Source organism: Hippocampus guttulatus, chromosome 4 (genome assembly GCF_054856545.1).
Source record: "Hippocampus guttulatus isolate MCC_2025c chromosome 4, RoL_Hgut_1.0, whole genome shotgun sequence".
Lineage (NCBI taxonomy): Eukaryota > Metazoa > Chordata > Actinopteri > Syngnathiformes > Syngnathidae > Hippocampus > Hippocampus guttulatus.
In genome coordinates, this window is record NC_141264.1 from 7,757,713 (window position 1) to 7,775,843 (window position 18,131).

General features: G+C 41.9%; 2 protein-coding genes across 4 annotated transcripts in view; both read left to right on the forward strand.

Moving 5' to 3' along the window:
- The first annotated feature begins 804 nt into the window (after positions 1–804).
- nudt4a (nudix (nucleoside diphosphate linked moiety X)-type motif 4a) lies at positions 805–14,339 on the forward strand. The gene is given in 6 exon segments (XM_086108559.1): positions 805–1,133; positions 8,626–8,736; positions 12,282–12,326; positions 12,603–12,690; positions 13,391–13,519; positions 13,522–14,339. Coding segments are annotated over 6 exon segments (561 nt in total). The 5' UTR covers positions 805–1,034; the 3' UTR covers positions 13,611–14,339.
- A 535-nt stretch (positions 14,340–14,874) lies between these two features.
- eea1 (early endosome antigen 1) overlaps positions 14,875–18,131 on the forward strand; it is a 33,684-nt gene continuing 30,427 nt past the window's right edge. For 2 of the 3 annotated variants that reach the window (XM_086108552.1, XM_086108554.1), the window contains exons 1-3: positions 14,875–14,990; positions 17,097–17,174; positions 17,261–17,373. In XM_086108552.1, coding sequence (XP_085964678.1) covers positions 14,967–14,990; positions 17,097–17,174; positions 17,261–17,373 — 215 coding nt within the window. In that variant the 5' untranslated portion in view covers positions 14,875–14,966. Of the gene's footprint in view, positions 14,991–17,096; positions 17,175–17,260; positions 17,374–18,131 lie in introns of those variants that run through there. The other variant, XM_086108555.1, reaches the window with a different exon arrangement.

An 18,131-nucleotide genomic window follows, 5' to 3' on the forward strand; every position in this document is an offset into this window, starting at 1 on the left:
ACCAACAAAAGTATGGGATTAAGGGAATATTTTTACCAACTGCTAATAAATTGGTGCAGTCAGTGTGAATCGTTAGTATCTCATGAATAATTAACTTTAATGCATTTCCATACAAACTCTATTTGAAGGACAAGAAAAGTCTTCGGCTCGTGAGGTGTGCTCTACTTGCATCAGCTCTTTAGTAGTGGGCTCCAGCATTTTTTTCTCTCCCGGGGCTATAGGGGCTGAGAAAATTATGTATACATTTTACAATATCAAATAAAATGCTTGAGGGGCCTAAGTGGGGCCAGATAGATTTCCGACATGCCATTTTGAGCGCTGACTCCTACATCGGATGTAGCTAGAAGGAGTTATTGTTGAAGATGCCTCATAAAATTGCTCAATAGAGACTTACCAATGGTTTGAAAATTACAATTTAGACCCCAACTCCCCAAAAACAAACAATCAAACACACAGACGCGCGTGCGCGCTCGCGATTTAGAAAACTTGTAATTCAGGCTCTGGGTTATTTCAGACACAATCAAGATTTAACATTAATAATAAATTTATTAATGACTTTTATTGACACTGTAATAGTCACTGGTATTTTTTGTTTCCCAAATGTGTGAATGAAAAAGAGGCATTAACTTTGTGCCCTTTATAAGGTGTTTTATGGAGCTCAGTCCATTGCTTTATTAGGTAGGATCTGCCACAGCCAATATGGCCGACTCGCAGACGTATTGCAACAACTGCTCAACTTGTTAGGCGCGTCGTTTTATGTATTTTTGTCTATGCTCGTAATTCAGCTATTAAAAGAAGCCCGCCGACTTCAGATCGAGTTCGTGCTTTGTGTGAACCGAACCTCCGTTCCATGTTCATTGAGCGCCCACACGAAGTCTCAAGCAGACGAGAAAAGTCTAGAGATGAATGAAGCAAGTCCACATTTTGGAATTGCGACGACAACATTATCTCCTGGCCTCGCGAACGACTGAAGCTCCACGTACTACCTCATTTTTATTTTGCTGGATTTTGTACATTGAGAACAACATTTTTACATGATGAAGTTTAAGCCCAACAAGACAAGGACGTATGACGGTGAAGGGTTCAAAAGACGAGCGGCGTGTTTATGTTTCAGAAGCGACTCCGAAGACGAGGTAAGACGAAAAGTGGGTGTACCGCTTCTGTAGCGTTACTGTACTGAGATTTCCTACTAAATTTTCCAAATTAAGACTTAAATCGATTATAACTGAGCATTGTGTTTGCGAAGGCCGTTTGCTTTAAATATCAAGGTCTTGTATTGTGTCACGTTAGTTAAGTGAATTAGATACACCTAATGAAGTGGCCAATAAATGTGTTATTCTATTGTCAAACGTGAGAAATGCTGGTCCAGGATATTTTGTTACCAATTGGAATGGAATCAATAAAATAAGTATCTTGTATCCATTTAGCTATTGTTGTTGGGGCCCGCCACATGTGGATTTTATTTTAGACCGATGCTAATTCTGATATTTGGCAGAATACATTTCTGATAACCGATTAAGTGCCCATAAAAATATATCATAGGAATAAAGCCTTTTTTTGCACCCTTAACGCTTGCAACAATAAATATATGAATTACAGGTAAAATATTTGACCCTTTTAGCTTTCAGTGTTTTCGTATTTGTTTAACCTTACAGTCGAGAGAAAAACAGGCAAAAAGTGGCTGTTTGTTTTTTTTACTGATGTTTTTTTTGGGGGGGGGGCTGAGGATGTGTGAGTCTTTGTCCTATGTTGGAATAAGTTAAATGTGTGTGTAAAACAAAAAGGCAGATTTTTGTCGATTTTAAAAGCGCTTGTAACAATAAGGAATAATATTTGACCATTTTCCATCCATCCATTTTCTAATCCACTCCTCACGAGGGTCACGGGCATGCTGGAGCCTATCCCAGCTATCTTGGGGCAGTGGGCGGTTGCCTGAACTGGTTGCCAGCCAATAACAGGTTTAACTGTTTAAAAAAATTTTTTTTTTTGTATTTTAGACTTTTTTCATATTTGCTTAACTTTACAGGAGAGAGAAAACCTGGGGGGCGGGGGGGGGGGGGAATCAACTGTTTTGTTTTGTTTTTTGTACAGATTTTTTGGGGGAGGTGGGTGCTGATGATGTATGAATGTCATTATCTTTGTCTTGTAATGTGTTAATGTGTAAAAATAAATAAAATGTTCGATTGAATTGGCCAACAGATTAATCAATCGGGCCCAATTGTTATTATACTCAATTTTCACTGGTTGGACGTTGTGGTCAACCATCCTAAAAACATCAGGATTGTTCAAGAGGCGATACATGGCGGTAAACCATAATTCAGCTATCCAACATCTGAATCGCATAATCTTGACTGTCTTCGGCTGGTAGGCGGTGTACACCCTGAAGTGGTTGCCGGGATAAACTGTAATGTCCAGCGAAAGTCATCGTACAGCAGATCTAAACTTCATGAACTAATTAAATAAATAATCAATTTCAAATTTTAATCAGTAAATACAATTTTTGTTCTGTGATAGTCGCCAGGATTTCATCAAAACTCTGTAGGTTTTGTGTCCTTGTGTTTGCAGAGTGGTTCTGTCCCATCTGACTTGTGCTTGAGAAGTGGTCGGGAGGTGTTGAATGTTACACTGTGTGCTAAACACAAAGTGACCTATGAGCTGCAATTTTTAGAAACAAGCTACAGCCTCTTGCTGTCTCCTGCAGATTTGCTTTCATTGCCTCGGTGCTGCCAATTGCTCCACATTTCTCTTCGTTGCCTGTTACTCTTCACCATGTCCAGTGCTGTCATGTGATAAAATCACTTAGAGTTGGATTATTGCTCTCTCTCTCTCTCTCTCTCTCTCTCTCTCTCTCTCTCTCTCTCTCTTCACACACACACACACACACACACACACACACACACACACACACACACATATATATATATATATATATAAGCAGCTGGATAGCTCAGTTGGTAAGGCATCGGTTTGGGAGACGGGGGTTCGAATCCCGCTTGGGGCAAAACATGAGCACATAACACCATCCAGTGTGGGTCCTTGGGCAAGATCCTTCACGCTAATGCCTACCTCATACAATGATGAGAGACAATAAAATGAATGACATGCCCGGCCAAACAAGGTCTGCGTCAGGTGCTGGGGGACCAGAGCACCTTGATGAAAAATGAGCTACTGGAACAAAGCGGAGATGGGCGAGATGCGATAACATGGCTCTGTTGGAATGCTACTACTCAAGCAACCCTAGTCAGAGGGGTTACATGCAGAGAATGTGGGCTAAATGGTTACTTCGAAACCCACAGTCACGGTTGACCACGAAACAACTAGTAGCCCAGTGTTCCAACATCCACAAACGGCAACTGCTGTCACAACTTGAGATTGATGAGGTACAACGCAGGTTCCATGGTGAAGGGCCCCAGGCTGCCAGATCAGAGGAGGAGGTCATACCAGAGATTGGGAGGCAAGCCCCAATGAATGCAGATGATGAGATTGGGAGGCCAGCCCCAATGAATGAAATGCTGAGCGAGGCAGCAACTGACCTGAAAGCTAAGATCATGGCGAGAATGAAAGCTGGGCAACCTAGAAACCGATTACAACGGCTATGTGAAGTACCACCTGAAAGTCTCATGGAAAGTGTGAATGCAGCACTGAGGGCGATCACGGAAACCAATGAGCTGATATACGCTTCAGCATCAGTGATCCTTGAGATGCTTGGCTATAAGAGCAACCATGGAAGCCATGAGATACGTTACCCACCATGGAAAAGACGGTTGGAGGCTCAGATTAAGGCGGCTCGGAAAGATGTGAGTCAATTGACGGAGGCCCAGAGAGGTGTGATGAAAAAAAGGCCAATACCCGAGAGGGACATCCAGATGACCATACCTGAAGCACTCAAAACTGCCAAACAAAGGCTCCAAGCCTTGTCCAGCCGCCTAAAGCGGTACACGAAAGAGAATGAGGCCAGACGAATAAACAGGCTGTTCGCAACACAACCTGCAAAAGTGTACGCTCAGTGGCAGGGTCCTAACAACAGAGCTGACCCACCAAGACTGGAAACTGAAAGGTACTGGAAAGGCATATGGGAGAAGGAGGTTATATACATACATAACAGCAGTGCACAATGGCTGGTGACCCTGAGAGAGGAGCACAGCAACCTCCCTGAACAGAACCCAGTTACCATAACAGTGGCAGACATACAGGAAAGAGTCTCAGATATGAAGAACTGGACAGCACCATGCCCGGACATGGTCCACAAAGAAAGTCACAGCACTCCATGAGCGCCTAGCAGCACAAATGAACCAGCTGCTGAGGGATGGGACTCACCCAGGATGGCTAACCGAAGGGCGAACGATCCTGATCATGAAGGATCCCTCAAAGGGTGCAGTCCCATTCAACTATCGGCCAATAACCTGTCTCTCCACAACATGGAAGCTCATGTCAGGCATCATTGCGGCTAAGATAAGTGGACACATGGATCAATACATGAGCGAAGCACAGAAGGGCATTGGTAGAGATACCAGAGGAGCCAAACATCAGCTCCTGGTTGACAGAACAGTCGCACAAGACTGCAGGTCCCGACGTACCAACCTGTGCACAGCCTGGATTGATTACAAGAAAGCCTATGACTCGATGCCACATGATCACTGAATGCTTGGAGTTGTATAAGGTGAACAGGACCCTAAGAGCCTTTGTTGCGAACTCGATGAGGATGTGGAAAACCCCACTTGAAGCCAATGGCAAGCCACTTACCCAAGTGTCCATCAAATGTGGCATATACCAAGGTGATGCACTCTCCCCACTGCTGTTCTGCATAGGACTGAACCCCCTAAGCCAAGTAATCACGAAGACAGGCTATGGATACCGCCTCAGAAATGGAGCTACAATCAGTCACCTCCTCTACATGGATGACATAAAGCTGTATGCTAAGAGCGAAAGGGACATAGACTCCCTGATCCACACAACCAGGATCTACAGCAGCGACATCGGGATGTCATTCGGGCTTGAGAAATGTAGTCGGATGGTGACTAAGAGAGGAAAGGTAGTCCGCACTGAAGGGGTCTCACTCCCTGAAGGAACAATAGCAGACATTGAGGACAGCTACAAGTACCTCGGTATACCACAAGCCAATGGCAACCTCGAACTGGCAACAAGGAAAGCGGCTACGGCCAAATACCTCCAGCGAGTGAGGCAAGTCCTAAGAAGCCAGCTCAATGGCAAGAATAAGACCCGGGCAATAAACAGCTATGCCCTGCCAGTGATCAGATACCCTGCAGGAATAATAAGGTGGCCAAAGGAAGAGATTCAGACCACGGACGTTAAGACCCGAAAGCTCCTAACCATGCATGGAGGGTTCCATCCCAAATCCAGCACCCTGAGACTGTACGCAAGCCGAAAGGAAGGAGGCCGGGGACTAGTGAGTGTGAGAGCCACTGTCCAGGATGAAACATCCAAGCTCCATGAATACATCAAGGAGAAGGCTCCAACGGATGACGTACTCAGAGAATGTCTCAGACAATGGGGAACAGAAGATGAGGCGCTGGAAGAGGGACCATCATGGGAGGACAAGCCCCTAAACGGGATGTACCACCGGACCATAACTGAAGTGGCCGATCTCAAGAAGTCCTATCAGTGGCTAGGGAGGGCTGGCCTGAAGGACAGCACAGAGGCACTCATCCTGGATGCTCAGGAGCAGGCCCTGAGCACCAGAGCCATTGAGGCCCAGATATACCACACCAGACAAGACCCAAGGTGTAGGTTGTGCAAAGAGGCACCTGAGACGATCCAACACATAACTGCAGGGTGTAAGATGCTGGCAGGGAAAGCCTACATGGAACGCCATAACCAGGTGGCTGGCATAGTCTACCGAAACATCTGTGCGGGGTATGGACTGGAAACCCCAAGGTCAAAATGGGAAACACCTCCGAAGGTAGTGGAGAATGACAGAGCGAAGATCCTGTGGGACTTCCAAATCCAGACTGACAAGATGGTAATGGCGAACCAACCAGATATCGTGATCATAGATAAAGGGCAGAGGAAAGCCGTTGTAGTGGATGTAGCGGTCCCAAGTGATGGAAACATCAGAAAGAAGGAACACGAGAAACTTGAGAAATACCAAGGCCTCAGAGAGGAGCTGGAGAGAGCCTAGAAGGTAAAGGTGACAGTCGTGCCTGTGGTGGTCGGAGCACTCGGGGCAGTAACCCCCAAACTAGATGAGTGGTTGCAACAGATCCCGGGAACAACATCGGACATCTCAGTCCAGAAATGTGCAGTGCTGGGAACAGCAAGGATACTGCGCAGAACCCTCAAGCTTCCTGGCCTCTGGTAGAGGACCCGAGCTGAATGAGGGACGGACACCACCCGAGGGGGGGTGAGACGAGGATTTTTTTTATATATATGTGTGTGTGTGTGTGTGTGTGTGTGTGTGCGTGTGTGTGTGTATGTGTGTGTGAATCGAAATTTAGACCAGCATTTTAAAATCGGAACAATTCCGGGAATCGTCCTGGTTGGGTTGATGCCCTCCCCTATAAAGTAACTTCTGCACGTAATACAACAGAAACAGCGTGGGTTCATAGTAACAGAGTGTGACTTCTTGACTAATCTGCCAGCAGTTCTAGCATACCTGCATTATGACGTCCCAACAAGAATGGGACAAAATTACCTGTACAAAGCTTCAACAATTAGTTTACTCCGTTCCCAAACACCTATTGAGTGCTGTTACAAAGAAAGGTGATGTAACACAGTGGTAAACATGGCTCTGTCCCACCTTTTTTTGGAATGTATTGCAGGCATCAAATTCAAAATTTTATACTTGAAAAAACAAACAACCACAACAAAAAACAATTAATAAATTTGTTGATATCAAAACAGATCCGAGGGGTGGAGTGGCAACCCCAACATCGTATATTACAGTGCGAATTTGGCCCAGTGGGAATTTGCCATAACGTGTAGATTACTCACTTTGGTCCTGGCCACAACCCTTTTTGTTTTCCTTAAAGTACCCTCTTGAGTTCCTGGGTGGTGAAGCTCCCCAGAAAAGAAAGCCTCCATGTGTCAAGTGTGGTTCAAGTGAGACCTTGAAGCTAGCTGGCACGTGGCATGTTGTTAGTGAGGGGGCATACAATGGACAATCTATGTTTTAATTGTTGGTGTCTAAATTGGGTCTCTGGAGTACCTGCCAATTCATCAAGTGTGAAATTAAACACCCAGGTAAGTCTTTTGATATCGGCCTGTTTTGAAACTGTGTCTTTGAGCAAGACTTTTTGAATTTTGTCAAATTTACATAACCTGCCTCAAACCACAATTTCTCCAACCCATGACTTGGCAACTAGGCTGAAGGAAGATCTGACATGTTTTTCAAGGCACAACCAGAGTGTGCTTTCTGCAATTGTAATGTACAAAGTAGTCGGGACACATATACAACCGTTGGGCACATGGTAAGCATTCATGGGAGAGGTCAATATATCACATTTACAAATATCTGAATAGCGGAGAGAGCTCATCAGCGTGATGCTTCAGGGCTGATGGTGAATCAGATATGATACAAGTTATGTAGTGGTGACTTTAACTAGACATATTTACACTCTGTGTTGTCCCTATTGAGAATGCTGAGGCTGGAAGAGCACCCTCAAGATGGGGTGTGGATTTCACATACTTAGTGTACTTGCCAAGCTACTGCATGACCTGAGTTTCAACTTTCAGATATACCCGCCTCCAGCCTTGCTTTGGTTTATTAAATGGCTATGGCTATTAGAATGATAAGAGTATAAACTGCCAGTGGAGGAAAGACAGTGTTTACCAGTCCCAACCAGTTGATTGCGAGGCGTGTAGGGGGAAATGAAAAAAAAAAAAAAAAGATTTACATGGCTGTGTTATTTATATTATACATTTTTGTGTTACTGTACACTGCATCATATCAGTTTCACTTTCACAAAATTTTTAAAAATTATAATAATAAAAAGCAGGTCATCTTTAAATTATTATCAATTTTTTGGAACTCTCATTCAAACTTTGTCTCATCTGTAATTCGCTCGATTGGGGGAGATTGGCAAAAAACCCAGGGGTGTTGTCCACGAATCCAACAAGTATGAACCCCTCGACTCACCTGACCCAGAACAAAAACCCATTTTTAAACTTCTATAACTGTACAAGTGTTACATAAAAACTTACATTTGACCATCTTTAGAATGATGTTCGACCGTGGACATACAGTGGTCACCATTCTCAAAATGACCTGTCCTGAAGTACCACTATATGAGTCCAGGTCTGTTATGAGCATGTGTGCCCTATACAGTAAATGCGCAAGAAGTTAATTGTGCGTTGACACTATTGCCGAGCTATGTGCTGGGGTCATTAACCTCCTCTGCTCAGCGCTCTTGTTCTCACGCAAAAAAAAGCAACTGCTGATCTAGGCGTTTTAGAAAAGCCTGTCAATTGAGTATGTATGTGAGCACATGCAATTGTCTGCATTTTCAGCATGTGTTTGAATGGCATACGTTTTTGTCTGGAAAACTGCTGTCAGTCAGGATGTGTTAATGCAACTGGAGAACCTTTTGTCATTGCTTGTGTTTGGCACGATGAAGTCAGACAATCCATCCAGCAGAAAGGACGTGAAATGTCTTCTGTCACTTATAGGTGCTACTGGTGAGCAGCAGCCGACATCCAGACCAATGGATTGTGCCAGGGGGAGGAGTGGAGCCTGAGGAGGAACCTTCTAGGGCTGCTGTCAGAGAAGTTTATGAGGAGGTAGGGTCGTCATCATCATCATCATCAAGGATGGACACTTATTTATACAGTCTGCAAATAGCAATATTGCAAAATGCGATGTGAATAACTGTAAATATAACATTTGGAATGCTGAACCACATTCATCCATTTTCTGTACCACTTATCCTGTTCAGGGTCATTTGATAACGTGGAACCTATCCCTTCTTACTTCTCAATTTCTGTTTATGTTTTTGTCGTTGCCTTTTTACAAGTGTTTTTGGTTGTCTCATTTTCCCGGTGTTGTACACTTTGTTGAACTTTGTCAGTCTTGTGAACTACTTTTGTTAATAAAACTTTTTGTTAATTTTTGTTCACGTTTCTGGAGTCCAATTCTGTCCGGAGCTTCCTGGAAACCGGACAAACAAGGACTGAAGGGTAGAATTAGGATTAGCTGTATGTGTAACGCCTCAAAAAATGGATAAATTAGCTGCGCCCACATTGTTGTTCAAACTGTAGGGCTCAAAGCATGTTCAAAAGTAGCGTCTACTCATTGTACATGTAGGAATTACTTGTACACGTAGGTTTGTTTTTTGTGATTATGTTTTTTAGTGAAGTGATTTTAATTAATATATTTTATTTCTGGTACCGAAAGATTAATTCATATATCCACATAATGTAGATTGTGTTAAATATCATCAGATGCATAATGCTACAGTATTATTGAACCAAATCACAATGATGCCATTTTGAGCATGTAGATGCTGGTTTACGCTGTGAGCATAAACTGAAAAGAGTTGAACATACATTGACTATATTACATCATTATCTTGTTCTAAACACTTCACTGGCTCACCATACATTTTAGAGTTGTTTTCAAGATCCGCTTATTTGTTTTCAAATCTCTAAATGACCTCGCGCCACCGTACCTCTCTGAGCTCATCCGCCCCTACACACTTGCCTGAGGCCTCAGGTCTGCGGACCAGACATTATTAGAAGTACCAAAAACTAAACTGAGGCTCAGGGTGATCGAGCCTTTTCTGTTGCTGGTCCCTCTCTCTGGAATGACCTCCCACTGAACATTCGGCAAGCCTCCTCGCTGCCCATCTTCAAAACCCTCCTCAAAACTCTCCTGTATTCTTTGGCATTCGACTCAGCATGACTTAGATTTGTTCTTGGTTTTACTGTTTGGTGCTTTCTACCGTCTTTATTACCGATTTGTTTTACTGTTTATTGTATATGTTGAATTGCTCCATGTACAGCAGTTTGTATGCAGCGATGGCTGTTCGAAAGTGCTCTATAAATACAATTGAATTGAATTGAATTGAATAAACAGACACGCACGGATATGCCAAACACAAAGACAAATTGGCATAAAGCATGTGCATATAGCAGCTCTTGAATAGTTATGTCATTAGCAACAAGGTTGATCCAGGTGAATGAAGTGTTTCACGTTGATGTCCAGCCAGTGAATTGCTTTGTGGTTTCATAATGATGTGGCTCCTTTGGCTACATGCTGCTTGATTGGTCTGTGTTGTGAGGTTGTGCCTTGCATTGTAGCATGTTGACAACTTTGAAGCATGGCTGTGACGTTTGGGAAGGCTCTCGGGTTACTCCAACCTGTGCCTATGACCAGATGTGTCTGAATATAGATGAGCTGCAAACCAACAACTTGGAAAACCTACAACTCAAATCATCATATTTCAGTACGTTGATATACAGTTCAACTTGGATAGATGGAACTGTTCCAATTTAACTTTTTATCATTCCATTTCATACCTTGAAGTTATTTTGTTGTCTTCCAAAGACATTTTATTTTAAGTTTTGTCAAAAATTAGGAAAGCATTGATGGAAATGTAAAAGTACTAAATTGGATGTTGTCATTGAAAATTGGTCTCTTTGATCAGTTGTAGTTTTGCAGATGAGCAAGATCGCATGGATTTAGCACCTTTCTGCTTTTTGACTATCAGCTACACACACAAGGCAACATTTTGTGTGTCTTAGGGAACTGGGACACAGCGGTAGTCTGATCCCTACTAACTGAAGCTGGCAGCTGTAGAGGCCAGGTTTAAAATGCCACACATCATAGGTTCGTGTTGCTAAACAATTTCTTAATCCGCTGGAATGCATCATGTGCATTACCAAACTGAAACAGGAAGAATTCTGACAAAAAATTAACATTTCATCTCCAAAGAGAGCAAGCCATTTTCAACATTCAACATTTTTGAATAATTTGTAACAATAACACACACCTGTACGTGCGGACTGACAAAAGTATACATTTTAGAATTTTTTTTTTTACTTGATCATATTGTGACGTATGAAGTATCGACTTGCCAGTTATATACTGGGCTGGTGCTGGTTTTGTCAAGGCCATCAAAATTTGGCTCATGATGCCCTGACAAAAAAAAAAAAAAAAGAATACACCAGATTTGTAGTCATGCAAAGAAATGAGTTGTACAAATCTCTATTTTAAACAATAACTGATCTCACACATCTAAATGAAACTAATAAATCTATAAGGTTGCATGACATGATGGATGTTTTTAATATAGTATGACGTGTCACGTAATATGATCACACCGACCTACATTTGCACAGGAAGGAGACACAGGTGCCTCTTCTGCATGGCTCTGCAGTGGAGCAAGATGGCTCGCTTCCGATCATGAATATGTGTCTTAGATGAACATATTTTATCGTTAGTTAAAAATAAGATCAGAAGGAAAAGGTGCAAAATAACATTTATAAAACATAAATCAATTGAAAATGAATTATGAACCCATTAACAGAACCATTAAAGATGGAGCTTATCGATCCTGCAGTTTTAGAAAATTCAGCCCTGGGCCATTTTAGGACTAGGTCTTGGTACCCCTCCCTAATCACCGCCTGGTGGTGTGTTGGGCTCCGATGGTGGGGGGAGATGCCAGTCCGACCTGGCAGACCCAAACGTATTTTGGGGGTTTGATGGTGAAGTCTGGCAAAGTCACCTGTCAGAAAGAGTTTCAACTCCTCCCTCTGGCAGAACATCACCCTCATAATGGGGGAGGCCGGTGATATTTAGTAAGTTGCCATGTTTTGTGTTGATCAAAGTTGTGGCTGTAAAGGTGGTCGGTGCCTATCGTGGCGGAAATCTCTGAATCCGCTGGTGTTGACGAGCTGTAGGTCCTGACCGAAAGAACAAGATCCCAGATACAAATGAGTGAAAAGAGTTTCCTCAGATGGGTGTCCCTTCAAGATAGAATGAGAAGCTCGGTCATCCTGGAGGGACTCAGAATCAAGCCGCTACACTTTCATGTTGATAGGAGCCAAATGATGTGACATCTGCCTCCTGGACATCACCCTGGTGAGGTGTTCCGGGCATGTCCCACTGGCAGAAGGCCCCGGGGACAATCCAGGACACGCTGGAGAGACTGTTTCCTAGCGGGTCTGGGAATAATTTGGGATTCCCCGGAAGAGTTGGAAGAAGTGGCTGGGGAAAGGGAAGTCTGGGTTTTCCTGCTAAAGTTCTTCCCTCCGCGACCCAAACGGTAGAGAATGTGTGGATAGATGGATGTTTGCTGAATGTCTTCTGCTTCTTGTGTGCACAGGCTGGCGTTAAGGCAAAGCTTGACAGACTTCTTGGAATTTTTGAGGTAAGACTGTAAATCTGTCATAGGATTTTTTTTTTTGTTGAACCCACACATTAAACTAAAATTATTCTCTGAATCAGCTGGTTGCCCTATTTTCAAACTGGTATTCATTTTGTCGTCTTCAGTGTGTTTTGTTGCTAAGTTGTTGCGTTCCTCTTGTGTCTTTTAAAAATCAGAATAGTAATCACAGTTTGTGCACCACTTTTGTATGACAGATATACACGGAAGGCATTGGCAGAATAGAAACCAAAAGTAATGTTTTCATCTAAACCTTTACAGCACAACCAAGACAGAAAGCATAGGACACATGTCTATATCATCATTGTCACAGAAATACTGGAGGACTGGGAGGACTCTGTCAACATAGGTATGCCAATCACATTGCTGCTTTTATTCACACGGGAATATGATATTTGCAGTTTGTATCGAGCTGGTGATTTGGAGAAAAAAAAAATCTTCCATCACGATATTGGTCATTTTATATTACGAAAATGATATACAGTGCTAATGATATACTGTTTTTGTAGACCTTTTACATCAAATGCGCAGTGTAAGTGCAACATGACAAACCTGGCATGCTAAAAAAGCTACTCAACAAATGTAATGCGATGTACCTAGAAGCAGTCTGTAGTAATTTTGTTTTCGGAGGAGAGCATACAGTTACGTAAAATTGCATGTAACACATAATTTTCTAGTTGGAGACTGTGTACAGTTTATCATTGTGTCTTCACATTTTTCTCTGTTTTGACAAGGTATACATTTTTTTGTTACGGGTCAGAGTTTTACAAACATTTTAAGTTCATGAGCCCTAATATTTTGGGTCCTGACTGCACATTTGGCAACCCCTGTTTGGCTAGAGCTAAAGTAGCTTCCTTGATGCTGCAGTACATACTGAATAACATTAGGGTATGGAGCTGAAATTCAGCCAGTACTGCTTGTCAAACATTATAAACAACACACAACAAACAAATCAAAGCATGACAAGTGTAAATTATCCACCTTTCCCGGTCATCAGTATTGCGCAGCATGCGAACAATTTACTTTCTCTTCTCTGACATTGTATGCAGGAAGGAAACGTAAGTGGTTCAAAGTTGATGAAGCCATCCGGGTGTTGCAGAGCCACAGACCTGTCCAAGCCGAATACCTGCACAGATTCAAGAACACCCGAAACTCCACTTGCGGCCCAGTGTGTCACCCAGCGGCAACACAATGAGCTCCCAAGTGATGGACAACAACACTCCTCAGTACATTGCTAATGCAGCACAAACTTTGGATCTCGTCAAGTGATAAGGGAGACTCTTGAAGCACTCCAAGATGGACTTATCTGAATGCCACTGTTACCGACTTCATGATTTTTACACAGTGATGTGTGGACACCCATGACATTGATTTGAAACCCATTTTGAGGTGGGCTTGGAGAGTGCCAAATTGTTTTCCAATAATAATTATATTTGTATGTGTATTTTTAGTGATCATCACCAGATGAACAAATGTGTGTCCCTTTCATGCTTTCTTGTTATGTATAGAGTGTTACATATACACTTTACATTTTTATTTTTGATGATGAATAATACAATACGGGATTGTTGTTGCTGCCAGAGTTTGCTTGGTTTCCTGGTGCCCAGCACTGAGAAGTGCTGCCTCTCTGAGGAAGCCATAATGCTCAAAGTGCCTTGCTGACAAATCATTAAAAAGTTGATCATGTGAATCATGCTAAACTATTTTGGTGAACCGCTAAGACTGTAAATATGCAGAGTATATCTTATTTATCTTGTGTTAATACTTAGTATTAACATTAGAAATACATCTGAATGAAGTCCAGTATAAAATACAGTAATATAAAACGTAGTGTACAAGGTGTGCCAAAAATGTGCTTTATTTGAAATAGGAATATCTGAGTAACCACATAATGTGTGTATTTATCAAAATTCCAACAACAGATTGAAGCTGATATAGATTTTATAACTGATTTCACAAAGTTTCATGAATTGACTGTGATTAAAGAATGAAATTCTGTCAATTTTTCCCTGTGTTTTTAATCTCATTCTGAACAAAAGAGGAACCTTAGTTTTATCGCAGATCCAATGTTTTTTAATATTTTACAATCTGTATTCAAATTCACAAATGTGTGTTGAACGTGCCATTTTGAATTTTGTTTGGAAATTGTCTTGAATTACAGCTGAATTAACAGTAGGCCGAAAAAGGATTTATTTATTCAATTTTCCTGAGAAAACACCACTAATGTATTGCCGTGAACAAAGACTTAGTAGGCATCATTTAGATTTTAGAAGGTCATTCTGTTTTGTCGCCAAATTAACAAAATATATTTTTTCCTATTTGTAACATATTGATCTTAAGAAAACACGGAATAAAAGTTATTAGAGAACAGCACGTTCTGTACCCGTACGTCTGTGAAAAAATATTTTAAAAATGCATTCAAACAATCCAAAAGTAGCACGCTGTTGTATTTCTAGATAACATGACTTGTGTAGTGTCCTGTTCAGAATTGCCATCCCTCCCAAGACCCGCCCCCTCTCTGTTTCTCCCTGCCCGGTCTTGGTCAGGTGTCTGTGGTACCACGACGTCAACTTTCCTTGTGGGAAACCGATTCGGGTTCGTATTGGGACACACGCTGACAAGGCCATGCTCAGACGGATATTACAAATGGTAAGTTACCACGACAACAATCCGCACGATATGACGTTGACTGGAGCCAAATATGTTTTTTTTAGGTAAAACGTAGGCCCGTTCTTTTCCAGTTTCTACCGGGGGCGCGCCTTTTAAGTCACAAGTTGTCGCAGAAGGGCGGGGTAATGTGTTCGAGCCGACGATTTATAGACACTGGCGAAAAAGAACACATCCCTCTCTGCCGTGGTTAACTTATCAAGCGCCCCTATGTTGGGTGGCCAAAATTAGCATTAGATGCTAGCCCGTTTACACTGACGGGGGCTATTTTATTTCGTGTATCAATACATTGTACGTGCATTTTACAACACAACACACCGTTGTGTAAATTCAGCAGTGACAATGTCTGCGGCGTGTCGTATATGAACTACATTAGCAGATAACATCATTGGCCACCAGATGCGCATGTTATTGTTTTCCGTTAGCTAAAATGTTTGGTTGATTCGTCGACCATTCCTTAAATGCTAATTGGCGTTAGCCTCACACTGCTACATCCTCTCTTTGCGGATTGACCACCTAGTCAGTCGTAAATGACCACGCGAAGACTCAATAAATCCCATTCATTGCACCTGATAACAACAACTAATTCTTGTACGTAACGTATGGAAACAGTGTTTTTTCTTAACTTAAAATTTGCTGTTGCCTGTAATTGCGAAACACATGTTACGTCTAATTTGATTTCACACGAGGCAGTGCAATTTAGCGAACGGCAAACATACAAGAAAGCGTCGCTCTATATATGGCTTCATAAGTGGTTCCTGTAGTAACCACCGAATCTCAAATTGGGTTTGGGGTTATGGGCTTTCCGAAGTCCATCCTTGCCTACTCTGGGTACGCTATTTCACAACAGTAATGCAAAATCACTGGACAGGAAACTGCAATATAAAGCTAAATGTAATGCATTACAGTATTAGGTTTAGATGATCGATATATATACTGTATGTGTATATATATTTGTTAAATCAAACAGTAAGGCTCTGGTTAATGTTGAAATGAGTAAAGGGGTGTGCAATGATGCACATTTATATCCCCCTTCCATCCCTCCAGTCATATTAAACCATGCACAGCACTTTGTATACAGCGGTAGTTGTTTTAAAGTGCTCTATAAATACAATTGAGTTGAGTTATGGGGTCATAGTCCCGAGTACTGACACAGATGTTGAGTTATCTCATGGATGAACTGTAAAAAAAAAAAAAAAAAGTGAATGCGCTATTTGAATGTGTAGTGTGTTTCTGCCATACTCGTACAATAAATCTGATTCTGATTGACCTGCAATTAGGTGACTCTCTCTGCTTTATAGTACTTAAGGCTCAAAAAGGTGTTACACTGATTGACTCCTGACCAATGTTCCAGCACGTAGCCATTACAAGAGCATTTGTATAACTGCACCACTTGTAGCTATCAGTGACCATGGCCTGTCCTGACATGTGATGTGGGAAAATTTCCATGCTGTAACCTGATGGGGAGATGCAACACTGTTTCATCTTGTTGTCTGGACCTTGGACTTTCACCTACGCACTTCTCCTATATTCCATTCGACTTACACGTGTTACAGAGCCTTCAAATAGCTGTATTAATTTACCAAGTTCATTAATCACTCAATTTCTCCTAAAGTGGTAATTAAAACACAACAAGAAGTAGCACAGTTAGAGGGACAGTGCCTTACACCATCGACATGAACTGACAATAAGGTTAAAATATATGAGATAAGAACTCAAGGATCCAGCTTTTCCGTCCGTCTGTGCAGCAAGCAGGACTTTGCTCCACCTCCTTAATTACCTATATGGCCAGCATTACTATTTTGAAGGATAACAAAGCATTTATTTTTTATTACTGTAGTTGTAGGTGCTGCGTAGAACTGCATTGTATTAAAACTGTCTCTATTAGACACCTCTCACAAGGTTATATTTGCCCGTCCAGAATTTTTTATATAGCTTTTTTATTAAATGTCATAAGCACGTGCAGGTATACCCATGAGCTAATTCTGTGGCTAGTCACAAAGGTATATTTTTTTCCCTTTCAGGTAATTAAAATTTAGTTTTCATGTTCAAGTTGAACAGATCCTTTCCTGTATCTCTGTTTTCCAGACTCCTGGCAAAGGAGGCTCCCAGAATGCAGAGTCAGAGCAGCCCAGCACAGACGTTAACCATGATGAAACCTCTGAGGTAGTTGAATGATTGATTGTTTTTTTTCTACGTTATTACCAGAGCTGCAGCCATTAATTTATCATCATGTTGGCGTCTGTGTTTAGGGCTTCATCTGTCCTCAATGCATGAAGTCCCACAGCTCAGCAGAAGACTTGTTCAAGCATTACGAGCTGTTTCACGACACTGGAGACCTTCCTGCTCATGTGGCCCCTACCAGGTGGGATTGATATTTATCCATTTATTTTTATACCACTTGTTATGAATGGGCTTTTGACTGAGGCCTGGTACACTTATAAGTACAGTATTTGTCAAATCTTAAAGGATTTTTTTTTTTATCTGTGACAGACCCCACTCATAAAGATTGACTATCAGTCATTTTACAGTTTTGGTCATATTGTGTGTGGTGTGGTCTGCTCTGCATAGCTAATATCTACAGACGGCACCACACACAAGATTCTGTCCCACCATCGATGTTGAAACTAAATCCACTGAGGCTGAAATCCCGCATAATCGCACAAGAACTAATGAAAACACACTTTCAGATCTGTGAGTTTCTGAAGAGGACCAGAGGCAGAAGCATTGTTAAATGGCGGTGTTAACAAGGAAACACTTGCTTTGGAAATTCCTTCTTGGTTTCTGGGGAACCCATTTTTATCCAAAAAACGATATCTGGTGTTTAATATTTTGCTTAACTTACTGCTCCTTCCTTGTCTGTCAGTCAGGGCCATTCTTTGATTGCTACATTCCATTCATGTCACAGTTCATGGAGTCAAATGACTTGGGGAGACGTTGGCATTCTCTACATAATGTACATGAAGACCTTTGGTTGTAAATATTGAATTTCTTATTCAAAACTGTTATCCGCAACCTGTTTCCGGCCCTCTTATCGTGACAAATCCACTCATAACACAGCTCAGACAGAAGGGTAATCTGATAGAACTCTGATAAGACATAACGTAAGGTTGTCAGTCGGCC